The sequence below is a fragment of the Bos indicus genome, chromosome 14 (genome assembly GCF_029378745.1).
Source record: "Bos indicus isolate NIAB-ARS_2022 breed Sahiwal x Tharparkar chromosome 14, NIAB-ARS_B.indTharparkar_mat_pri_1.0, whole genome shotgun sequence".
Lineage (NCBI taxonomy): Eukaryota > Metazoa > Chordata > Mammalia > Artiodactyla > Bovidae > Bos > Bos indicus.
The window spans coordinates 17,041,992-17,068,527 of record NC_091773.1 but is presented as its reverse complement, the minus strand read 5'-3'; the positions used below and the strand labels follow the sequence as shown (position 1 = coordinate 17,068,527).

The following is a 26,536-nucleotide window of genomic DNA, read 5'->3' as shown; positions in this document are numbered from 1 at the left end:
TGAAAAGTTGCTCAGTTGTGTCCGACTCTTTGCGACCCCATGGACTGCAGCCTACCAGGCTCCTCCGTCCACGGGATTTTCCAGGCAAGAGTACTGGAGTGGGTTGCCATTGCCTTCTCTGACCCTAAGGAACAGAGGTGGGAAAATAAGAGGAACGTGTGAAAGTATTCTGGGTGTTAACTATACACAGAAGGAATTATATGATATGACATTCCCTCCAGTTCCAATCAGAATCACCAGAGCCATTATGGAAAGCACACAAACGGCCAGGAAGACTATGTTCTCAGCCCAGACTTTCAAGATACTAACAGTACAGAGAGGAGTAAATTTTTCCAAAGGTTAGGTTTTGTTGTGAAGTTAATGTTGAAAATTTCAAAGGGGCCAGGATCTCAGAAACAGCAGACTGCAGATCCCACTGTTTGCAGCTGCAGCCTCACCTATTACATTAGTGTTACTCCAAAGGTAGCTCAGCACACCAGGCTTCCCTGGTGGCTCGGACAGTAAAGAATCTGCATGCAATGCGGGCGATCCAGGTTTGATCCCTGGGTCAGGAAGATCCCCTAGAGAAGGAAATGGCAACCCACTCAAGCCTGGAGAATTCCAAGGACTGACTGTAGCCTGGTGGGCTACAGTCCATGGGGAAGCACAAAGTTGGGACTTGACTGAGGGACTAACTAGCTTAGCACATGGTGATACTGGCAACGTGCTGTCCTCCGAGACAAGTCCAGCAGTTCCTATTTTTTCGGCCTTTCTCCAGTATGAGATGGGGATGCACAGCCCTGCTCCTTCCCATCACCCAACTTGTGACAAACGAAGAGGGCCCACATAAGACCTGGGCTGGACTTGGATGGTTCCAGAATGGCCTGTGGGTTGTTTCACAATAAGAGAATTAAGTGAATTCTAATTCTAAGACCGAGACACATGTGTGGAGGTGACAGAAATGCCATAAAGCATACTACAATCAGATATAAACCCTGATCCGATGCTCTGAAGCATGCTGCTTCGTTTCTTTTTTATATGTAGTTTTATTTATGGCTCTGCTAGGTCTTCGTTGCTGTGCAGACTTCTCGCTAGTTGTGGCGAGCAGGGACTACTCTTTGTTGCAGTACATGGTCTCATCATGGTGGCTGCTCTTATTGTGGAGTACAGGCTCTAGAACACGCAGCTTTCAGTAGCTGCAGCACACAGGTTCAATAGTTGTGGTTCCTGGGCTCTATACAGCACTATAGAGCACAGGCTCAGTAACTGTGGTGGATGGGTTTAGCTGCTCTGTGGCAGGTGGGATCTTCCCTGATCAGGGATTGAACCCGTGTCTTCTACACTGGCAGGCAGACTCTTTACCATGAGCCACCAGGGAAGCCCCATCCTGCTTCATTATAATGAAAACCTATAAACCCTGCTTCCAAGAATGAATCCTACAGGTATTTTCCAGCACGTGAACCAAAGTAGCTACAAAAATGTTTGCTGTGTCGCTATCACAGCAACACACACTGGACACCAAGAGATGACAGGCTACATAAACCACATCCCATCTAGAAGAGGCAGCAGAGCAGCGATACGGAAACTTAAGACAGACGACCATCAGGTTGTACATTTTAATTTATAGTTTTTGCCAATAAAAAGATTAGTTACAAAAAAAGAATCTCTATACAAAATCAGGATTTCTTTTCCCTTTCACAAAGAGAATCCACTGTCACGTCTCGCCTTGCCAAAGCAAATCTCAAATAGCTCGCATGGCAAAAATTATTCCGAGGTAATCCAGACAAAAATTAATACGATTATCAGCTTCTTAAATTTGCTTGAATGGAAGAACGTAGTGAACACTTGGCCTTGAAGAATTCTAAACAACACTTGGAACCTTCAGAAAGACTCTTGCTCTTGGGCATTTGAGCTGCTGAGAGGGCGTGCAGGAAACTAGCTCACTTACCATGAGATTCTTCTTACACACACACACACACACACACACACACACACACACACACACACACACAGAGTCTCCACTCCTGCTTGGTGGGTGCTAGGGCGACATAATAGGAAGAAGGGCTTTTAAAATTTCACAAGTAAATTTTATTGTGGCCACAGGTCAACAGCAGAACACGTGACAGCTGGGGTTCATGTTCTCCCCGTCTCCTGTGTTATCATATAAATTAAATATGGAGAGGTACACGCAAACAAGCCTCATGAAAACCGAGGAGATGTTTTCAAATCGCCATTTCCTAGAATAACACACATCACTGCTTCAGAGTCATCCTATGAGTGCACAGTGCTTCCATACAGAACCACGCGGCCAACGTCCAGAGACTTTTTAGTTGACTAGGAGTATGGCAGCCTCTCAGCACTGCTCCTAAGCAGTTCACTTTCAGAATAAAAATATAAAATGAGAAAACTGTGCTGAACATCATAGCCTTCAAAATAAAAACTATTTGGTGACAAGCCTAGCTCTGATGGAAAAAGCCCACCTTCGGGGGGGAGGGGGGGAAGACTTGTGGGTGTTGAAGTTGGTCTGATGTACCTTCATGACTCGAAATAAAAAAGCCCTTCAAACACAGATGTGTCTAAAGCCATTACAACCCAGAATTACGTGATTCACTTAGATGTGCTTATAACACCTCCTGAAATAAGATCTACATACAAGGAGCTGCACCCTCCTCACAACTAACTGAAGCATATGGCCATGGGGGTGAAGACGGGGGGCTGGTTTATCCCCCCCAAAAAAAGACAACTTAAATAGGGTTTAAAGTTCTCCCCTCCACTCAATAAACATATACCCAGAATGAGAACAAAGCAGGATTAATGACCAGATGCCACAAGAGCTTCTCCCTGTGGCCAATGTGAGCTGGAATTTTCTAGCACAATGCAAACCCACTACTCTGGGTACACACAGCGCCCTACACAAGATGCCTACCCCTATGAAAGGTGCAACCCCACTAGTTTTGATCGCTTAACTTGGGATTAAAGAACACCTAGCAGGGCCTCTCGTGCCCCATTAATACCGATCTGGAGTCCTCGCTGACTCAGCGGCGCTTTTATTTTTTTAATCAAAATAGCTGATGAGGTGGCAAACGGTGACAACTGACAGCAGGTCACGGCAACTCCAAAGGCCGAGGGAGCTCTTCGTCCACTGCTCTGGCTTCTGCCCTAGGGTTACGGTTCTGCCACTGCAAAATGCTGTGAACAAGTCTCTGTGGCCAAGCTGTGGCAAAGGTCAATAAATAAAGAGCTGGTCAGAGGCAGAACCATTTTACGGGCAGACTCCTCTAGCTGGGAATGTGGGAGAGGGAAAAAGGAGGAAGGAGACGTGTGTGTGAGGAAGAGGTAAGAGCCCGGTGGACAGGGGTCTGGTGACCCAATGCCAGACACCCAGCTTGCTGCCGGCAGAGTCGGACCTGCCAAAACCCATCACTCAGATGGAAAAGGAAAAAAAGACATCAAAAATAATACTAATAATAATGGTAATACGGCCAGTTCTGAAATTTGCACAGTTGATAATTTGTTCTTCTTAGCAGTAAGGACTTGAATGAGAATCATGAAACTCGAGGAACACTTTTTTTTTTTCCCCAGGATTTAAAAAACTGTTGTCTTGTTCTGAAAGACTACATTCAGTGTGGGTCAGATCCAACAGCATCAGCTAGAACTCAGTGGTGAAGGTCACCCCGAGCTGGGAGGAAACGTCATCTGAGTGGAGAGGCTGGTGGGCAGGCGGAGGCCGCTCCTTCACTGGTCCCCGAGCCGAAAGCCCTGGCCCCAGTTGTGTCGACCGCCTCCGCCGTTCTGATCGGCCGCTCGCCTCATGCTAGCTGGGGGCACGCCAAACCCCGACACCCCTCCTCTCCTGCTGGGTAGCCAACGGTACCTGGAGCAGAGTGGACGAGACACAAAATGAGAGAAAACCACAAAGTCATTTCCACGTAGTTGTCCATCCTTATCTCCCTCCCCGGGGTTCCCATGGCATCTGTCACATCGAATTACGTTCATCTGTGGCCACGGAGAGGCTGAGGACAATGTCTCATTTAACTCTGTCTGATGGCTCAGTGGGTAAAGAATTCACCTGCAACGCAGGAGCCACAGATTCGATCCCTGGGTCGGGAAGATCCCCTGGAGGAAGATCCCCTGGAGGATCCCCTCCAGTATTCTTGCCTGGAAAATTCCGTGGACAGAGGAGCCTGGTGGGCTACAGTCCAAAGTCCCGGTGGACTCCATGCCCTGACCACAGAAGGCACTCACTTTTTATGATTTTTTTTTTAACTAAGGTTTCACACTAACTTCACACTCTGAATTTTTTTTTTCCTGATTACAAAAGCAATTTATGTGGGAACAGTAAGTATGGAAACAAAAACGTCAACACCCACAAGCCCAGCAACCAGAAAGAACCATCTATATAGCATTTTGGTTTATATAAATACGTAGCTAGCTTGCTCAAAGGGCCCTAAGTAAATTCAGTTCCAAGGACAAATCCGCAACCAGAGTGTCTGAGCGCCTCACGGCATCTCCATGATGCAACTGGGTTCTTTGCGGCCATCAAGAGACAGTGGAGAAGGCGGCTTTCTGTCTTGGAGTTCGGGCATGTGTTCAAGTTCATTCATTGTGTGTCCTTCAACTGCATTCTTTCCATCTCATTGGGCCTGAAGCTGAGGCCCAAAAAGGTTAGCTGATTTCCCAACTTACATATTAATAAATTCAGAGTCACAGAACAGCTAAGAAAATGTAAACCCAGGACTCTATGCTCTCAGTAGTTTTTCCAACAATTTCCCTTCCTTGATTATTAGTCAACTGAGCATCTATTTTCACCTGTTCCACTTATCAGATCCTGATGCTTTGATTTTTGGCTTGAAGCACAGAGACTGTGATCTGATATCCCGTTTTAAACCCCTCATGGCACCAAGGGCTTCCCTGGTGGCTCAGATGGTAAAGCATCTGCCTGCAGTGCGGGAGACCCAGGTTCAATCCCTGGGTCGGGAAGATCCCCGGACAAGGAAATGGCAACCCACTCCAGTACTCTTGCCTGGAAAATTCCATGGATTGAGGAGATTGGTAGGCTACAGTCCATGGGGTCGCAAAGAGTCAGACGTGACTGAGCAACTTTACTTTCACTTGGCACCAAAAACAAACCACGAGGGGTGACCTGCCCACAGCAGGAAGCCTGAGGAGCTCAACCTTATCATAAGGCATTTCCCTCACATTGGGTACTGCTTGTTTAAAAACGCATCTCATCTTCACAACTGCCCTACAACAGGTACTACTATTACCCCATTTTATAGATGGGAAAACTGAGGCAGAATTGAGTCGAGCTCTTCTGAAGTGACAAGCAGGATTCAAACCCAGGCAGCCTGCCTCAAGCTCACACCCCGTCCCACAGCCCGCACCTGCCGCCACCCATAGCATAGAGCGCTTGATTCAGACGACAGCAGTTAGTGACCAAAGTCCTCGTGTCTTTACACATCAACCCTGTTAGCTGTACGTTCCCTCTGCAGAAAGACAATTAATCGCCTTGTAAAAACAAAAACAACGGAAGAGGATCCGTCTACCTTTTATTTTTTTGGCCTTACCTCTAAGCGAGTGGGACCTTAGCTCCCCAACTGGGGATCGAAGCCCTGCCGCCTGCAGGGCAGTGCGTTTTCTTAACCACTGGACTGCTAGGGAAGTCCCTGTCTACGTTTCTAAGCAGAATGCAAAACAGTGATACATCTTAGAATTCTATAATTCACATCTTCCCTTTTAAACAAATTCAGCTTGATCATTAAATCAACATGTATTTCCAAGCACTGGTTTCCCAACATTCATAACGTTCTGGCACAAATAACATTCCTCCAAAGTATATAATAAATTGGAAGACTTAAAAAAGGCAACGCCAGGGCTGTCTTGCTTTGCTTCTGACTCTGAGACAATATGGAAGCCATCGCCACTGCTTAAACAGATAGTGAAATTAAATGCAAGTAATTAGTATAAAAAGATACCCAATTATACATAATCAACAAAGATTTATGATAATTTCAAAGCAGTTACTGCTTCTGTAAGGAGCTACATTTTGTCATCTGATCTTTATGCAAAATTTCACAGAAGGGCTTCCACCAACAGGGAAAGCTCATGAGGAAGGCAGGCTCCAGTGGGCTGCTGGTTTTGCCACTAGAATCGCATACATGTTGTTGCCCACAACTGAGAAATGTCTCCAAGCCATTACATCAGAATACAGCCGTTTAAAGTAAAATAACTCTTGGCTGCCCCCCAAAGCAACAAGTTTTGTTTTTTAATGATGCATCTGCCATCAGACTTGATAAACCTAGATTAAAAATCCAAGCCTGCTGTTATTGTGTCCTTTGATAATTAGAAAGCAGATTGGTCATCAGTTTTTTTTTTAGCCTGAAGGCAACTCAAGACTCAGACGAGAAACAAGTTTCTTTTCATGCTCTTAATGAAGGGGGGGGAAAAACGAAGAAAAAGACACACATACACAACAATAGTGTTACTTCTCTGTATATTTCACAATGAAGGATTTTCAAATACCTTCCTCTAGCCTATGACAGTGAGGGCAGGGGGAGGCACTCACGTTTCACTGGCCTCATTGGCCCCTTGGAAGAATGGCGAACTGCACAACATTAAAATGAGCAAGACGTGAAAAGGGTTTTTTTCACTTTTTTTTTTTTTTTTAAGCTTCTAAGTGCAAGCTATCACCACATATGCCCGACCAGAGATCAGGAGAGACTGTCAGGCTGGCTGCGACACCAGATGGCGATTTACTGGTCCCGTCTCCAACAGCCATTTGGTTCCCTGACAGGATGGTCACACTGCTTACACACTTAAGTGTGTCAGCATCTCTGAGTGGGTGGGAGTGTGCATCAGAATCCCGCCCCTCACCCTGCCCCAACTTCAGGAGTGAGGCTGAGAGAGCTTACGTTTACTGAGCACCCACTACTGTGCTGGCGAGGGTGAACCCCACTTCCGGCCGTCCTGCGAGACGGGGCCACCCCTCAACTCACAGACTCGAAAGAAAGCTGGGGGGAATTTACTCAGTCACTTTCCCAATATCCAAACTGGTCGATGAGGGGAATGGGACTCCGACCCAAGTCTGCCTCCAAATCAAAGATGGGCCCTCAGCCTCCTCCCTAAGTACACCCTGCTAACAGGACAGGCAGCAGGACACAGCCCTCCAGCCTCTCACTGTAACACTGCGAAGCCCTCAAAACGTTCTGGTCTGTGATACTAAATATACAAATGCTTTAAACTGCTAACCGGTGGACCTACTTACCCTCTTACACCTTCCTCAGCTGAAATCTTGGGTAAAACTGGCACCTCTGTCACCCTGGCCCCCTAATGCTCATACTGGAGCCACACATGAGCGCCCCGCGCGCTCAACAGAGCCCACAGCTCCCTGTTCTTCTCCTGGAGCCTGGATTCAGGCTCTTGTGTCCCTGACTGTAAGAGACTACAGAGGTCACTCTAGAAAGCTGACCTTCACCTTGCAATCCTAAAATAAACACAGCCCTTCTTAAGTTTTCCCATGGCTGACATACAGGCCATTTCGGGGTTTTATAGATCGAAGAAGATTCCAGGAGAAGAGCGGGCCTCAGCTTGGAGTGACCAAGGCAAGTCCCTGGCTGGCTCACCCTTTCCCCATCAGACAAAGAGGGAACTCCTACCCCTCATGGAGTCTTTATCGGGAGGCAGACGACCGTGGGCACTGTCAAACAAGACGGGGTAGAAGCACTTACAAAAACTGAGGTGTGGATAGAAAATTCCTCCCTCCCAAGTCCATCGGGTATCTGAACATGAGGAAGAAATAAAGATGTCCGACAAGATTTCCAATTAGCTCATTGATGACCCTGCAAACAGAGAGCCAGATGAGTTTTAAGACATTCAAGCAGTAAAGTGAGCCGCAGCAAGTTTTAACTAATAGCAGGGAGAAGAGATCCCTCGTGGCAGCTCATTTCTGGTCCTGGGAGTCTGTGACAGCTCAACAGTGAGCCCTTGTGCAGTCTGAGGGGCGTGCACATTCTGAATGAGAAGCAAAATCGATCCTCTTGAACCAATGGTGTCTGGGCTCTTCAAGGCCAGCTGCCTCTCTGACATCTTTTCAAGCCCCAGCCCATTCTCAAAACATTGTTTTTGCTACTTTCCTGCGTCAGGAAGGGGTGGGGGGGTGGGGGGAAGTTGTAAGCTTCTGAACGCTTTCAGTCACAAACACCGTATTTGCAAAACAGGGGTATATTTGACGGCTGGCAAGAGAGAGTCACAGGAGCAAGGAAGAATGAAAAATGTCCGCTCCTCCTGTTCCTGGAGCCATGGATCACGTCTCCCTCGCCTCTTGTGTCCCCGACTGTAGGACACCACAGAGATCACTCTGGAAAGCTGAGCTTCACCTTGTAAACCTAAAATAAGCATGGCCCTTCTTCAGTTTTCCCATGGCTGACATATAAGCCACTTCAAGGTTTTACAGATCCACTCACCATTACACATCCTTCTCCGTCTCCACCTGCAACATCCTTCCTGTTAGGGACTCATCAGTTTCTACAACTGCTCCCAGACCAAAGCCCAGGACTTGCTCTGCTCTAACAGAGTCTGTTTACCCAATTCATTCCCTTCTGCCTAGGGATACGCAGCCGAAGTTAGAACCCCAGAGAGCAAAGACATCACCAGGTTAAGAACTAGTACTATCAAAATCTGTTTTAAAACATTAAAAATATTTTGAAGTGTAAGAAATGGGAGTTCTTAGAAGAGCCACATCTTGAAATCCTCCTTCCGAAATTCTGAATGGATCCTTTCAAGGTTTTCCTAAGCCTCAGGTCTAATTCCAGACTAGAAATCTGACCGTTTGGCCCAAACTTTCGTACTATCAAACCACTGACAAAACTTCCCATCTGAGAATCTGTGCATTCTTGTGACTGGTGAGCAGTTTCCAAGGCGTTTTGGAAATGCCTTAAAAATTAAAATATGAATTTTATGCACAGAGGAGACAGCTCAGATAAAATTAGGTCTATACTTGCTCAATCTGGACAGTGAATCCAGAAATAAATATTTATTTGAAAACACATATATGGAAGCTATCCTATGACAACAAACTAACAGCAACAAAAAACCATTCAGTGCTAAATGTGCCTAAAGCCCTGCGATTTTAATTGATTACATCCAAATGAAATTATTTCAAAAGCATCATCAATGCTGAGAATCTTCAACGTGTTATAAAGATTAGGGAAGGAACATAAAGAATAATGGAAGTCTTCCAAGGGTTAATTTGAAATTAAATAAATCTACTATCACTTACGAGCCTCCAATGATATAGTTGAATCCAAGGATAACCCAAGGTAAATAACAAGCCTAGGAGAGAATATACAGAAACATGAATAACTACACCTGCAGAGGATACAGTTGCCAGGGGGCTGAACTGGGTAAGGTTGTCCTGACAAGGGTTTTTATACATCCTTTGGAAAAGTCACTGCAGAAATTCCTTAGCTCAATCTAGCATCACTCCTAGTATACTTGAAACGTCCCATCTAAAATTATACTTATTCATATGTTAGCAACTGGAGAGACAGTACTTTGCTCATAGTTTTCAGATACAATACAGGACCTGCTGAATTATAACAAACAGCTTTAGAAAGTAGATGAATGGCCTGTGGATGCTAATAAAAAAATGGTCCACAATAAGATTCACAGGAAGGCTCCAGCCAGCTAATTGTTACCAATCAACTATAAAACAGCTCATTGTTTTAGAGTCTCCTTTTACGTATTTCACGGTTACTTTGAATTCTTATCAAATTATACATCAGTACCTTGAACTATTACTCTCCTAAATAAGACAGCTCTCCAGATGCATTCAACATTTGAGCCCCTGTGAAAAATTTATGAACAGAAACCTCAATTAAGTAGGGTTGGGAGACCAGAAGGGGGAGCTCTCACGTCCTGTTTCAACAGCTGAGCCCAACAGGAAGACAGACTTCTTTCCTTATAAGGATTCAGCCAATGAAAAGCTTTGTTTATCACAGCCCTCTTGACTTCCTTTTCCTCTCTCTATAAAAGCACTCTCCTATCACCGGCTGCAGGGACTAGGATGTGGCTTGCCATGGCTATAGAAGCTCTCTACCGGTCCCCAGTAAACTCGTCTTGTCTGGAGATACATCTGGCGGCCTGTTTACTTGAGGTTAACACCCCTTAACAGAGTCAAGACATCATACTTAAGAACTAAAGAAGTTACAAAAATATCACAAACTTGGAAAGAGAGGGTTACATATCAATAACTTGAAGGCAGAATGTGGTAAGGACTGTAAGAAGAACACAAAATATTTCAGAAGACAAAGGCAAGACCAGTTCCAGGCAGGAGAGGAAGAAATATGTTCAGTCCCAACTCAGATTAAGAATGGGCAGGATTTACACGAGGAAGAAAATCAAAACGATGTTACAGGTGGAAAATTGTGAGAGGAGGCACAGAGGGAAGTGTTGGGGGGGCAAAAACCCAATCTGTTTCAGCTTAAGTGTAAAATACCTAACGGGAATGATTAAGAAGAGATTTTTAAAGGGAGGGCTCCATCTGAGTATCCTTCCTTCCCTCCCTCTACCACACTCACATCCATGAGATCACTCAGGACACATGCCTGAGGGGCCTGAGGTCCAGAGAGAGTGAGGTCAGCAAAGGAGGTGGGATTGACTAAAGAAATCCAGGGGAGCTGAGGAGGGGAGAAGGGGCCTGCTGATGGTTTACTGCTCTGCAGTGACCTCTGCCGGACATGTCAGAAAGTACACCTCTGGGCGGAAAAGCGAGATCTCTGCAGAGACAGATGAAAAGGCAATTTTCCCAACTAGGTTAGAGTACCTTAAATCGTGTTCCAAACCAAAATGACACAATCATGTCTCGATTCAGCTGCGCCCAGACATAAAGTACTGACATGATCAGAGGAATCATCAGCAACTGCAACAAAAGAAGTGAACATGTAAAGATAAGGCTAAAAACAGAGGCTTAGCGTGAATCCATCTTTTTTGTTTTTAACCTCTCTCCTCCAAATAAATTCTCACATGGCTATTCAAAATGCAGAAAAGAAATTCAACTCACCACAATTATAAATCAGCCCTTTTACTTAAACATGCAATGCATGCTTTAAAATCCTCTAATAAAATACAATTACATTATTTGGGATAGATTCAGAAATACCAGGGTCAAGTTCTGTTACTTGAAAAAAATATGCAAAAAGCTTTACTTTTGGTGTATTCTCTATTTTTAAAAAATACACATCCATGTACACGCACAGAAAATAATGGATAACCATCATTCTCAATGTTCACACTTAATAAAGAAGCCAGAAATGAGCAAGGAAAGTAATGATTTAGGTAACTCACGTTAGAATCTTCAAAATACCATATAATTAATGCAATGTAATACAAGTGAAACTTCTTTCGAAGTTTAAACTTCTGTCGAAGGACATTAACAATAAATCTGAAACATACTAAAGGGCAAACAGTTTCAAGGGACACTTACCTGCATATCCATTGCTAAGCCAGTAATCTTGGTTCGTCAAGTTAAAGATCAGACACAAACACAGCATTCCACACCTAATAAAAGTTCATTTCATTCCAGTTTCCAGAAGGAAAAACCCTTCTCTATTGTTCAGGTTGCTTAAAACATCCCAGAACACAAAGGTATCTAATCACCGTCACTGTGAGCACACTATTAGACTCTCCAATGATGAAGAAACTAGAAATTAACTGCTTTGGCCCATGATTCAGTTTGGTCGCCTGTGTCCTCTGTGCCTTGCCACTGCAATTAGGAGATGGAGGGGCCTGTGCCCCCTGAAATAGCTAATGCTTCTACTCTCATTCAGGGCTCCCCAGCACAGGTGAAGTCCAAAACAAGCTTTTTATCTTCCCTTAGAAGAGGGGAAAGGGCGTGCAAAGTGCCACACTTTTCAGGCTCTTGGTCAGGTTTCAGTGGACGCTGAGCCCCAGAGCCATTCTTAGCTCCCCAACTCTGCACCGGGCTGGAGCCGACAAGCCCCTTCTGCCGCACTCACCACCTGGGAAGGTCTGCAAGCCGCAAAGCTGCTGACACCCGCAGCTGATACACAGCAAGCAGAGAGGCCCGCCGGGCCCTCACAGAGGGACTGAGGTACCGGACGGCACTGAAGTCAGGAAGGGATGCTGGCTGTAAATTAGTTTTCTGATAAGGACCGCAGCTTTCGAAAGCTGTCTCACGGCACAGAATCTCTTTGTGCTGCAGTCAACAAGCTGGCACACCCGAGAACACAGAGAACTGGGAACGAGAAGAGGGGACGGTAATCAAAGTCAACCAAATGTGGAAAAACCCCACAAAGACAACAGCAAGAGAAGGCATCACTCTGGGACTATGTGATTTACAACCGCTACTGGAAAGATTTAATGATTCTTAATCATTAACTACAGTAAATAAAGATGCAAATAACTACCACTGGAAATGTTCTACAGATTCCTGCCTATTTCCCAAACCTGAAAAAAAAAACAACTGGTTATTTCTGGCCCCAAATAACAGATGAAAGGATACCACGATGCAAATCCAGTTGAAGAGGAGCATGAATAAATAGTCTGCTGGCCTCCCATCAAAAGCTCCTGGAAACAAAAATAAGTCAAATGTCATGGTTCGGAATTCCAGAACAAAGGAACTTCAATGTTGAGAAATACTTCAAAAAACTATAGAGGAAGCAAAAACATGAGAATATTTTTAAATCACTCCTCGGAAGCAAAAGAACATTTTTTTACAGCCTAAAACCACGTCTGCAGTAAAGCCGTGGAGGAAAGTCACCTGGGAATCGAGGCTAATCTGTGCCCTCTTGACTGAATTCCAGTCCGTTACATGCTCTGCTCAACTGGCAGGAGCCAGAAGAGATCCAAAGGGAGGACAGTCAGGTCACAGCTACTGCGAAGCCCCTCACAGCCTGCTTGCTGGACTTTCCTTCTCAGCTCCCATCACGAGATGGAGGCGCATTTGTGATTGCCTGGCTCATCCCTTCTTCACCCACTTGCCCGTAAGCTCTATCGGGAGGAATCACGTCCATACTGCCTACCGTTGTGACTCCTCCCCACGAGGCTGTACTCACACACACACACGCTACCTCTCGGTCCGGCACTGGGTTTACTGAGACGATTCAGTCTCCATCTTCCAGGAGCTCACACTCTAGCAAAAGACAACGATGGTGGGGAGAGTAGCGCAAAGCCACACCTTTCCGCAGCCTTGATTCTTCCTCCTCCTCCCCCAAGTGAGGGAGAAGGAGAAGACTTATAACCCCTTTTTACAGACGAGGAAGTACAGCTACCTGACCAAAGCCACCTGGCTTTTAGAAGCAGAGTGAAGCCTAACTACTAGTTAAGGGTTATTTGTGCTACACCACGTCCTGGGCTCTGTCTTATTACGGGCCGAAGAATGGACATCAGCCCCGCTTTCCCTTCTGAGGATGGTCCTCACGCCTCCCACTGGCAGACTAGGAGAGGGGCAGAGGAAAGAATCGAATGAGGCCAAGGTCCCTCTATCTCGGCCACTTCCCCTCCCCTCCACACCCCATCACAATGACATGATACAAAGTCCACTGTTTAAAAACAATCCTAACAAGCTAAAAAATGTAAGAAACTAGTGAATATAACAGAAGAGAAGCAGACTCGCCGAGGCAGAGGACAAACTGGTGGTTACTAGTTGTGGGGGGCAATATGAAGCTGAGGGGCAGAAGGCACACACTGCTAGGTGTAAAACAGGCTCAAGGGGGTTCTGTGCAACGTGGGAAATGTAGCCAATATTTTCTAATAACTATAAATGGAAACCAGCCTTTAAAACCTAAAATTTTTTAATTAAACAATAAATTTGGGCTTCCCTTGTGATCCAACAGTAAGGAATCTGCCTGCCACCGCAGGGTACACTGGTTAGATCCCTGGTCTGGGAAGATCCCACATGCCATGGGGCAGCTAAGCCTGTGCCACAACTACTGAGCCCACATGCTCTAGGCCCGTGGGCTGCCTAGAGAAGCCACCGCAGTGAGAAGTCCACGCACCACAGCGAAGTTGCCCCTGCTTGCCACAACTACAGAAAGCCCAAGCGCAGCTACGAGGACTCACCGCAGCCAATAAACAGACAAAAATAAAGTAACAATAACAACCTAACAAGTATCAGAAAGGCAGAAAGAAAATCTACCTAAAAGAAACTAGATTTCAGGCCAAAGTCGCTTCTCTTTTCCTTATCCACCCCCGACCCCACCTCAAAGGCACACTCTAGCCACAGTTTTAAGGATGCTTAATGGGAGGGGATCAGGATGATGTATCAGAGCTGAAACTCTTCACAAAATCTCTAAATTCTAGTAACAGCTGTGCTGCTTTTGCTGTGGTTTTGGCTTTGTGATTTCTAAGGATTCTTTAGATTGAATATGTAAAATGCTGTAATTACATAAACTACAGTACTGTATTATTTGGCAAGCTTGCAACTGGAAATTTACAAATTAACTGGTCCTCAAATTGCAGTCTTCTAGTTTCACATCAGAATCCTTATAAACCAGCCAACACTGCTAGAGACTTAAAATAGCCAAGCAGGAAAAAATGCAGGTGGCAAACATTTTGTCGCAATGTTATCTTGAAACTGTATGGTGGAAGGCAGACAGGGGTCAGTAAACTGGGCTCCAGTCCTAGCTATGTTTCTCAAATGGCTTTGTGACCTGTGGGGCATGTCACCACGGCTCCAGACCATGGTTTTCTTGTCTGTGAATTGAGAGGGTTAAACTGAAAGATCTCAAAAGTTCCTCTCTACATGAATGCTGGTATAGCATTATTCATAACAGCAAAGAAGAGAAAACAAGTCAAATGTCCCTCAGCTTATGAATGGAACAACGAAATGTGGTAAATCCATGCGACAGCATCTTGACCTGGCAATAAGAAGAAATGAAGAGGGACTTCCCTCGTGGTCTAGAGAAGACTGGACTCCCAATTAAGACTCTGCACTCCCAATGCAGGGAGCTCCAGTTCCATCCCCGGTTGGAGAGCTAGATCCCACGTGGCACAACTAAAGATCTCGAATGCTGCAACTAAGACCCAGTACAGCCAGGTAAATTTTTTTTTTTTAATTATTTTTAAAATTAAAAAAAAAAGGAATGAAGTACTAATCATAAATACTACACGGAAGAACCTTGAAAACACCACGTTAAGTCAAAGAAGTCAGTCATACAAAAGACTGCAGATTATATGATCCCATTTATAAGAAATTCCTAAGAGGCAAACCTAAAGAAGCAGAACACAGGTTAGTGGTTGCCTGAGGGCCGCAGCAGGGTCAGGGGAAATGAGACTGAGTAGAAATGGGGAACGGGTAGAGTGATGAAATGTTCTAAAACGCATTACAGCAATGACTGCACAGCTCTGTGAACATCCATTGAGTTATACACCTTAATGGGTAGAACTGTATATGAATTATAGGCCAATAAGGTTGTTTTTAAAAATGCCTCTCGGGGGACTTCCCTGGGGGTCTAGTGGTTGAGAATTTGCCTTCCAATTCGAGGGACATGGGTTCGATTCCTGGTCAGGGAACTAAGATCTTACATGCTGTGGGGCATCTAAGCCCACATGCCACAGCTAGAGAGCCCACATTCCGCAGCTCAGACCCAACACAGCCGAAATAAATAAGTATATTTTTAAAAATGACTCTCAGGACTTCCCGGGCAGTCCAGTGGTTAAGACTCCACACTTCCAATGCAGGGGACCAGGATTCAATCCCTGGTTGGGGGACTAAGATCCCATATGCCACGCAGTATGGCAAAAAATAAATAAATCCTAGCTATATATTTTTTAAAAGTTGAGTGTTTCCTCATGACTGATTTATGTCAATGTATGGCAAAAATCACAATATTGTAAAGTAATTAGCCTCCAATTAAAGTAAATTAATAATAATAAAAAAAAAAGTTGAGTGTTTCACTTACAGAGAAGTCTAGGCTTTTACTTGCAATAAGGTAGTGTTTTTCAACACCAATTTAGGAGATGTATACACTTCAGCCCAAATGTGCCTTAAAAAACAGGGATTGCCATGTGACAGAAATGAGGGAGATGTCACGATAAGTGAGAGGTAAACCACCTAGCCACTCAGGATATGAACACAATGTGGGAACTTCTGCCCTTGTATCTCTGTCACCTATAAAATGGTGACGCTGCTGCCGACACCCCATGATGCTCCTGTGGGGATTAAAAATCAAACAATCTAAGTGCCTTGTAGAGTTCTGGCAGAGTTACTACTTACTGAACGTTTACATCATTAGGCCATTTCTTTTTTTTTTTTTTTTTTGGCCATACTGCGTGGCTTGTGGGATCTTAGTTCCCTGACCAGGGATTAAACCTGGGCCCCCTGCAATGAAAGCGCTCACTCCTAACCACTGGACCACCAGGCAAGTCCTGAGTCATTTCTTTATATATGCTAACTGCCCTCAAAATGCCTCCACTACATAAATACACGGATTAGCAAAACAGACAAAAACAACACTTAAAAAAACCAGGGGTGACATACCTGTTTCGAGTCGAGTAGAGTACTGATATAAGAAGTATAAATTGACCAAATAAAGAAATCCAGTGCCTGGACCCACAGGGAAGTAAAAGGTGGCAGTGATTGGCCTCCAAATCTGTCCAGATCAAAATAAAACACAGCTGTTAGTTTCTCTAAGCTGAGGGTTTTTTTTTCCTTTTAACTAAACAAAATTAACCCTTGCAAAACATTCTCCTCAGTGATAAGAGCTACCACCAATATAATTTAAGAAAACAACTGAAAAGTTTTATCAGCTACAGTCCCATCAACCTGCAAGTCCATGGAGTTAAGATGGCATCATTTAACAAACAATAAATACTTCTAGACAAATTGAAAACAATACAACAGAAGTACATGGCTAATCCTTACTAGGATCAGGCTTACAGCTATGCCTATCACAAATGAATTATAGGCCACGTCCCTGGTGGTCCAGTGGTTAAGAACCTGCGCTTCCACTGAAGGGGGTGTGGATCCAATCCCTGGTTGGGGGAACTAAGATTTCAAATGTGCACTGCATACTAAGAGCTTCAGTCGTGTCTGACACTTATGACCCCCTGAACCGCAGCCTGCCAGGCTCTTCTGTCCATGGGACTCTCCAGGCAAGAATACTGGAGTGGGGTGCCATGCCCTTCTCCAGGGGATCTACCCAACCCAGCATCTTACATCTCCTGCATTAATTAGCAGGCGGGTTCTTTACCACTAGCGCCACCGGAAGCCCAAGATTCTGAATACTGTGGCCAAAAATAAATAAATAAAAATTTTAAAATTGAATTACAGTATCAGGACTTCCCTGGTGGTCCACTGGTTAAGACCCCAAGCTCTCAATGCAGTCCAAGTACTCAACTCTGAGTGAAAGTGAAAGTCACTCAGTCATATCCAACTCTTTGTGAACCCATGGACTATAAAGTCCATGGAATTCTCCAGGCCAGAATACTAGGGCAGATAGCCTTTCCCTTCTCCAGGGGATCTGCTCAACCCAGAGATTGAACCCAGGTCTCCCACACTACAGGCAGATTCTTTACCAGCTGAGCCACAAGGAAAGCCCAAGAATACTGGAGTAGGGTAGCCTATCCCTTCTCCAGCAGATCTTCCCGACCCAGGAATCAAACCAGGGTCTCTTGCCTTGCAGGCAGATTCTTTACCAACTGAGCTATCAGGGAAGCCTGTAAATAACATTGTGTATCTTATTCTTGTCTAATTTACTGGCTAACACCTCCAGAACATCAAATAGTAGTGGCTGAAGATGGCAGCCTTCCCAGACTTTTGGAAAAGCCAACATAACACTGGCTTTTGGCTTGACGGCTGTGTGTCTTACTGCATGAGTATGAAAGACGGGGTCCCTATATCAAGGAGGTCTCAATAATGGGGAGCCTGTTCAAAGAAGCAAGAGTGGGCACAAGGAAGGGAACCCTAGTCTCAGAAAAATGAGTACAAACTCTCAAAGAACTGTGAGAGCACAATAAATGAATGGGTACGGCTAATAATCTGGGTGTGGCTGGATCAGAGGGCATTCGTTGTGGGGCCTGGCCAGGCATGGCTGGCAGGTCACATTCTCCAAGTACAGGACTGTAACCCTCTGAGCTTCATTCCTAGTGGGGGAAAATGCACTTTTCATACCGTGAAAAGTCACTTTCCAGCAACCTTGTGCTTAAACCAGTAAAACAACACAGGTTAAAATTCATTTGGGTTTATTCACAATTTTATCACAGAAACAGAACAGTCAGACAGAAAGAGCCCTGGAAATGATCTGAAAAGACAAGAGATTTCAGCCAGGGCTTACATGTTATCATTCTTCAGCCACAGTTTCCATGGTAAAGGAGGAATGATATCCTCTTTGGTTTTATCCATTTTGGTCAATGGCTTAAAAAAAAATAATAATGTGCTATTATGTTCACGTGCATGCCCTAATTCAAGAGGTGGATTTTATAGATGAGGCAACAGGATGAAAAAAGGTTAAGCAATAGCTAATAATTGGTAGAGCTAAGAAAAGTTTGTCCCAGACAGCCAGACTCGGGAGTTTATGACACTAAGCCTCTATTTTTACAAAGCCTCTCACAAGTGACATCATTATTACGAGGTATAATTAAAATTGGTAAAAATGTTCAGTACTACTATACTGCTTGTAGAATCCTCAAATGAACTGAGAGCAAGCCCACAAATTCACACTCTCTGCTTCAGAAAAACACTGGGGGTAAAAGACCAGAAGCAAGAGAGCTGTGTCCTTGGCTCTTAGGAACCCGTGGGGCCTTGGAAATGTCTAGACCTTTGAGTTTGCATCTTCATCTACCTGTGACATTTGTCTTTGACTCTCTCCTTCCTTGACTCAGATTTTGTCAAAGCTTGCAATTAAGAAAGTAGATGAAAAAGGTGCTTTACCAAAAAAAAAAAAAGTGGGTGCACTACTATCATTACAATATCTTTTAGAAGACACGTGCTGACCTGGTTTTTACAAATTCCCATTTTAATCTACCCCCACATTCTTCTACGTTACTCAAGGCCTGATTTTGGAAAAGACACCTCCAGGTTTTTCCAACTACATTTTTCATCAACACTGACGACACAACACTATTTTCAGCCACTGTGTGCACCTGTGCTTTGGAAATCAGCAACTGTCAAAATACTGCACTTTTTTTCCCAGTTCATTAAGCTTACCCTTGAGTTATACGTGCTCTCACTGACCTAAGGGACTTGGAATTATCTTTGTATTACTTTAAAATTATAATATGAAAACACCAGGAGATAGTTCATCATTTCAGAAGGACACAATGTAATATATTTTTGAAATCCCCATTGAACAACATAGCCAACTAAATGCTCTCCTCTCCTCTAATGGGTATGGAGACAGTTAGTATAAGGAAATGGCTTTATTTTCAAGGCTGGGAGTGGTAAAGGCACTTTTTAGACCCTAGAAAGCCTGCACTGATCCCCTGATCCCTAAGACACAGCCAGGGGCAGTGAAAAGGGCATGGGATTTACAGGCAAGCATCTTATTTTAACTCCACAGAAACCCCAAGGCAGGAAACATCACCACTCACCTTTTCAAGAGGAAAGCTAGGTCCCTCATTAGAGTTGAGGTATCATGGTATCATGCCCAGAGTTCCCCACTTAATGGGGGCAAGAAGCCCATGTGCTCCCTGGCATAGAGGCCTTCAAAGAAACACCAGACACTGTTCATCAGCGTCAGCTACTGGTCCAGTGACTTCTGATGAGTGTTTAGTTCAACCATCCTTGAATGAAAATCTCCCAAACAACGTGCCAACATGCTACTGAAAACATTACAAATGCCATCCAGAGTCTAGGGTAGTTTTTTTTTTTTTTTTTTTTATACTATCAGAAACAAAAAATTGTCTGCAACAGTAAGGACTGGTTGATTTGGAGTTAAAAAAAAAATTCTACATGGGTCATCAAGTAAGTAAGAAAGAAGAGCCCCATGTGCCAAATGCTGGTATTAGCAAACTCCAGCTTTTCCTTTTTTTTGGGCGGGCGGGGGAAAGGGGATAGGGAAGGGAATACTAGACAGGCAAGAAAAACAAATGAAACCCACTCAATTTCAATTGTGGACTAGCTATTAGGAGTCATCAATTCTACTCCTAGATATAGATGTATGCTTATGTTCACCAAGAAGTGTTCACTATTCATCCTAGCCAAAGCCAGAATTCCCCCTAAAACCCTCTTACCAGAAGAAAGGGTAAATAAATGGTGGTGTGTTCACACAAGGGAACAATACAAGAATGAGCAATCTGTAACCACACACAACAATGTGGGTTACTCTCAAACTGCTGAAAAGAGGCTAGACACACAAAAATAAATACTTGTGTAATTTCATTTATGGACAAGTTAAGAAAATTGGCAAAAACCATCTACAGTATCAAAAGTCAAGACAGTAGTTACCCCTGGAGATGAGAGTGACCAGAAGGGAGCAGGAGGAAGGTCTTGGGGGATGCTGGCAATATTCTGTGTCTTGACCTGGTTGCTAGCTACAAGGCAATTACTTTACACATATACATGAAAGCCAAAGTTGTTGAGTTGCGTCCGACTCTTTGCAAGCCCATGGACTATACAGTCCATGGGATTCTCTTGGCCAGAATACTGGAGTGGGTAGCCTTTGCCTTCTCCAGGGGATCTTCCCAACCCAGGGAATGAATCCAGGTCTCCCGCATTGCAGGCAGATTTTTTACCAGCTGAGCCACCAAGGAAGCCCATATATACACACATATCCTGCCTGTATACTGTAACTCAACAAAAAGTTTAAAAATGAAGCTATGAGCTAATGGGTAACCTTAGCTACAGACCACAGCAGAACCATGTAATGTGGAGAGCGCTGCAAAGGAAAGATTTAAAACCTGTACATACCACAACACTTGCCACTAAAGTTCTAAATCCAAACCCTGAAGCTACTTCTATGCTCAGCCCCCAGACCAAGTTCATTCCCCTCCCAGTTATGTGTCTATATAATGCTTCCCCAACACACTCAGGTGTCAGGCGGCTAGGCTTGCTGTCATCAGGCTAAATGCAATAACATGAGCAAAAGCCTGGCAAATATGGCACCAGGCCCGAACACCGATTTGGCTGGTGCCAGTTCTTATTATTCCTGGAAACAAGAAAAATTGAGAGTTCGTATCTTCTCATTTCCAGTCACGATGCTTTTAATAGGACAGGAAAATAATTCAGCAGTTACATAGTTAAATTTCAATTACAAATTAAAATTAGAATATTACTGCTCAAGGAGAGAAGGCAGCAAAGGCAGGAATTGGCTAATAAATAAAAATAGGCACTATTTTTTAATGGATTATCCACCAGACTATTTACTGGGCACTTCACAAACATTTTTACATGTTTTATATAAGAGAGGCATGAAGTAGATAACATTTTTCCTCAACTTGAAGATAATCATTTTTTTCCCCAAAATTAGGATGTGCCTTATAATCAATACATTCATTTAGTGTAATTTGTACTTTCCTACTCTTCCAAAAAATATTAAAGGAGCATGTCATAATCAATGGAGTGACAACAGAGTTAACTTATAAATTATCCCCACTTTCAGTGAAGAGAGGGCTTCCCTGGTGGCTCAGACAGTACAGAATCTGCCTGCAATGTGGGAGACCCAGGTTCGATTCCTGGGTCGGGAAGATCCCCTGGAGAAGGACATGGCAATCTACTCCAGAATTCTTGCCTGGGGAATCCTGGCAAGGATATCCTGGCAATTCCCTTGCCACCAGGATTCCAGGATCCTGGTGGGCTATATAATCCATGGGGGTCACAAAGAGTCAGACACGACTGAGAGACTAACACACTTTCAGTGAAGAAACCAATATTCAAAAAGGACAGCTTTCCTGGGGGCACGCCGCTAGCAAGGGGGCTGAGCCAGGCCTGGGGACCATGACTGAACTACTTGAAATCCACAGTCTTTCTACTCTCACAGAAAAGGAACAATAATTTGCTATGCCTGGTTAGAAAGAAATCACGCTCAAAAATGTTTTGTTAAATACTTCAGTGTGTATTTTGGTAGATATTATGCAAAGGAGTTAAGAGAACTATCTGAAACTCACCAAAATAGAAACTGAAACAGCAGCTGTCTATCAACTGGGGTAACACTGACCTCAGGATGACTGTGGGGGCTCAACGAGGTAAACTAGGAAGAAGCCAACACAGATGTAAGGCGGTGATGTTATTTTGCCCAAAGAAATGAAACATCCCCATGCAGGGAGCCCTGAAAGACATTTCAGAAACCACAAGGGCAGCAGCAAATTGCCATCTCTCTTCCAGTTAATCAGGGACCAATATGGAGCCATTTCATCCCTGTGGACTAGCTGACTGATGGGTGTGAGATGTGAAGGATGAAGAACTGTGGACAACAGTACAATGAGTCTTAACACACACCTATGCCTTTCCATCTACCCAAACTAAGGAACTAACATTACAAATGTTAGAGTTCCAAATCAACAAGCTTCTCACAGGAAACCCACGGATGAGGAGGAAAAGTAACCTTTCTCACTTCCAACATGAATTCACAATTTTAAATCGACCATCCCCAAGTTGTTCAAAGATGCAGATTTTAAAGAAAAAAAATGAGCCTCTTGCACAAAGCACATAACACACTCTTTGCCCCCATCCATCAGTCTCTCAGATGTGGTTTTTCCTTCAACTGCTTCAGCTGAAATGAGCTCCTCCAGGTGGGTCTGAAAGCTAAACTTGTTCAGAAACAGCAGGAGTCAGAGCAGCAGAAAGAAAGGACAGATACTGGTCTCTCCACACCTGGGCAGTCAGTGCACAGTCCTGCCTCCTGCCAACAGCTTCCCCCCCTTCTCAGGATAACAAGCCCACAAGAAATAACCCAAGGAAGGTAGGAAAACTAGGCAAAGTGTGACATGAATGATGACCTTTCTGATCGGTTCACCGTTTTTAACATTATACACCTGGAATCTATTAGAGGGCTTCCCAGATGGTGCTACAGGTAAAGAACCCACCTACCAACGCAGAAGAGGAGCCTGGTGGGCTACCGTCCATGGGGTTGCAAAGAGTCGGACACAACTGAAGCGACTTGGCACAGTCTGTTAGAAAGACTTGCTTTTACTAAGCTGACTACAGATGTAACCAAGGTTTTGCAAGGAGAGCTGAACAGCCAGTTTTGACCAGGCCCTTCTCATTTATGACCATTTACTATTTACGATCATTTATGACCACTGCACATTACCTAACATGCCACTGGGCAAAAGTGCACAGCATTTACCCAGGCAACAAACATTTCACCAAAACAAATAGAAAAGAATATGCAATTCTGGCTGCACACTCAGATCATACTCTAATACCCAACTGCCTTACTGAACTTCACCCGGATGCCTACAGGATCTTTAGACTTACTATGGCCAAAATATAACTCTCTATCATACCCTCCTCCACCCCCAAAACTCGGCCTCTCTAAACATTCCCAATCTCAGAAAAGAGCTCCACCAGCCACTCAGTTGCTCCTGTGAAAACAGTGACCTCTTCGAGATCTGCTTCTTCAGCCATTCACCCTTTGCATCCATTAGGCTGCAATCTTGCCCACTCCAACTCCCAAATCTATCCACTTCTATCTCTGAGACACCCTGGTCCAAATCACCATCTTTCCTGCAATCTAACTTGACTTATCTCTCTGGTCCCGTTACCTAGCCCTCCCTTGCCGCCATTCACAACACCAAGTCCATCCCACAGAGTTGTTTAGTCGCTAAGTTGTGTCCGACTCTCTTGCGACCCCAGGGACTGTTGCCTTCCAGGCTCCTTTGTCCATGGGATTATTCCTGGCAAGAATAGTGGAGTGGGATGCCACTTCCTTCTCCAGGCAATCTTCCTGATGCAGGGATCAAATCCTGCATTGCAGGCAGATTCTTTACTGTTGAGCCACTAGGGCCTCCCCTCACCCCACAACGAGTAGCCAAAAGAATATTTCAGTCCTTTGCTCAAAAGGCTCTGCCTTTCTAGTGCCTTCAAATTAAAGTTCAACCACAAAGCCGTATACGATCGAGCCCCAGCCTACTTTTCCATCTTTGCTTTATTGTATTTACCCCTGGCTATCTCTCTGTCCTCCCTACTAATCCTCATCCCTCCCACTGACTTTGTCCTAACCATTCAGTCTTCTTCCTGATTCTAATTCCTGCCTCTAAGCCTTTCACTTATTATTTCTTCTTCTTGCAAGACTGTCCCCAGAGCCACATCTTCCCAAAACTGGCTCATCTTTCAGATTTCAGTTCAAATATATTCTCTGAGGCCTTTCTAGAATACTCTATCAAAGTCACCATTGCATGCCTCTCTCTTACTTTCTTCCTGTTCACTGTTGTACCCCTAGTGCCCAGCACTGGTTCCATGCATTCAACCAATAAGTAAGCACTTGCTATGTGCCAAACACGGATCCAGGTAACAAAGACAGTGGTACACAAGACAAGTGGTGCTCGTGGAGTTTTATTCTCTGAAGGGAAGCAGGCTGACAAACATCAAGGGCTGATATGCAGCAAGAAAAATTATGGGTAAGGGAGACAGAGTGAAGGAGAGGCACTATTTTAGAGCAATCATAAATGTCAATAAGGTGGCATTTGGGCAGACTTGAAGGAGGTAAGGAAGTACACTATGTCTATCGTACTCAAGCAGAGAAACATCACATGCAAATATCCTGAGGAGGGATGGAGTTTGGTGCTGAAGAAACAGGAAAGATCCCACTGTGGAACCTAATGTACAAGGTGAAGAGTAGTAGGAGATGAGCTCAGAGAGGCAGTAGGGGGCCGTGCAGGCCAAAGGACTTGAACTTTACTCAATCAGTTGAGAAGACATTAAAAGGATCTGGGCAGAAGACCAACAGGACATGGGTTTATGTTTTAAAAGGATCACTCTAACTGTCTAGAGTTAAGACTGAAAGGAACAAGGCTGGTATGATAATGGCTTGCAACAGAGAATAAAAAGGGACTGCATTCTGGATATTTGTTAAAAGTAAACAGAATTTGCCAACAGACTGTGGGATGTGAGAGAAGTCAAAGATGACTCCATGACTATTAGCTTGAGCTCCTATAAAAATGGAGTTGCTATTTACTTCTAGGGGAAAGGGTATAGTGTTGGACACATTAAGTGTGTGATGTCTGTTAGTCATCTAAGTAGTCATTTCAAGTATATGGTTGGGTGTACAAGTCTGGAAGTGAGACAGATCTGGACTCAAAGTATGTATATTTGTATTTGAGAAACTTCAGCTTGTAGAAATGATTTAAAGCCATGAACTAAACGAGATCACCTGCAGCTAGGGAGAATACAGGAAAGAGGGCCTGGGGTACACCACAGTATTTAAGGATCAGGAAGATGAGGAACCAGCAAAGAAAACTAATAAATAGCCAGGGAAGAGAGAGAAGACAAGAGAGTGTTACCCACAGTCCAAACAATGTGTTGAAATTACTGTCAGATCTTAGTATCAGACCTGCACTGATTAAAGATTTAAATCACAGAATCCGGTCAATAAAGATAAACCTCCAGAAAACTAATATTCGCTTACCAGAAATATTACCCTGGACTGTTTCCTGAATGCTTAAAAAAAAAAAAGATTCCATTTCTGGAGCAATTTACTCTACTAGGTCCTTCATAAATTCAACTACGACTGCCAGATACTAAGGACTTGGGAGACACACAAATAAACAGACTCACTCTTTGCACCTCGGACTTTCAAATCACTCCTGCTGGGAAGAAACTCCATTAACATAAAAAGAACTCGGCTGGTGGTTGAGCAAGGCGACGTCCACATGCCACCCACGTGGATGACAGAGCGAGGTCGGAGGGCAGGTGCTCCAGGTGGCCCCAGCCTGCCACTCACTGGCGTACCACAGATCGACAACTTATCAGTCTTACCTTCCCACTGCCGCCTTCTCGGGGCACAGAGGGCGGGGAGCACAATCTTAACAGAAGGACGAAATCAGTCCCTTCCCACCGGGCCAAACCGTGGAGCCTCCATGTCTCCAGCAATCCAGGCCCACGCTCGGACCCCTTGGCCAGCAGTCCACCCGTCCGTCCACCCGACCCCCGGACCAAAGGACCCCGCCCTAAACCGCGGGAGCCTCTGCACTACAAGTCCCACCAGGCACCGCGCGTCCGCAACCGGCCAGTCTACGCTCCGCCGCGGCGGGGCCACCTGGGGTCTGTAGGCGCCACTTGCCCGGTCGTCGGTCAGTACCTGGAAGCGATAGAGGAAGGCTTCGGGCCAGAGGAAGAAATAGGCCGGGCTGATAAGACCGAGTTTACCGACTAAGGGGACCGCGACAGTGGCGGCGAACCAATAGCGCGTGATGGTCGGGATGCTCCTAAACCAGTCCCCGATGTCCGACATCTTCGCCTCTTCGGTGGCCGGGATGCGCACAGCCGCCCGACTCCCCGTCCCGGCCCCCTCACGACGCGGCCTGCTCTGCGAGTGGAAAATGTCCAGGCGGAAGCCGCCCCAGCCCCCGGTGCAGAAGGCGGGGACCGGCGGACGTGGCGCCACCGAATTCGGACCAGCAAGGGAGAGTTCGGCAGCGAAACTTCCCCTTCCGGCGGCCG

At 44.8% G+C, this 26,536-nt stretch overlaps 1 protein-coding gene across 3 annotated transcripts; it reads right to left on the bottom strand.

Annotated features, from left to right (window-relative positions):
* Nucleotides 1–1,581: 1,581 nt before the first annotated feature.
* On the bottom strand, nt 1,582–26,513 carry DERL1 (derlin 1). 3 transcript variants are annotated; one of them, XM_070802501.1, is made up of 8 exons: nt 26,175–26,513; nt 16,478–16,589; nt 12,500–12,564; nt 11,462–11,488; nt 10,802–10,897; nt 9,257–9,309; nt 7,707–7,817; nt 1,582–3,853 (listed from the first exon to the last, which is right to left on the bottom strand). In XM_070802501.1, the coding sequence occupies exons 1-8, from the start codon at nt 26,325–26,327 to the stop codon at nt 3,715–3,717; spliced, it is 756 nt and encodes a 251-aa protein (XP_070658602.1). In that variant the 5' UTR covers nt 26,328–26,513; the 3' UTR covers nt 1,582–3,714. The 3 variants fall into 3 exon arrangements, with proteins under 3 accessions (XP_070658602.1, XP_070658604.1, XP_070658603.1); XM_070802503.1 differs by lacking the exon at nt 26,175–26,513 and adding an exon at nt 25,853–25,988; XM_070802502.1 differs by lacking the exon at nt 26,175–26,513 and adding an exon at nt 25,652–25,794.
* Between the last annotated feature and the right edge of the window lie 23 nt (nt 26,514–26,536).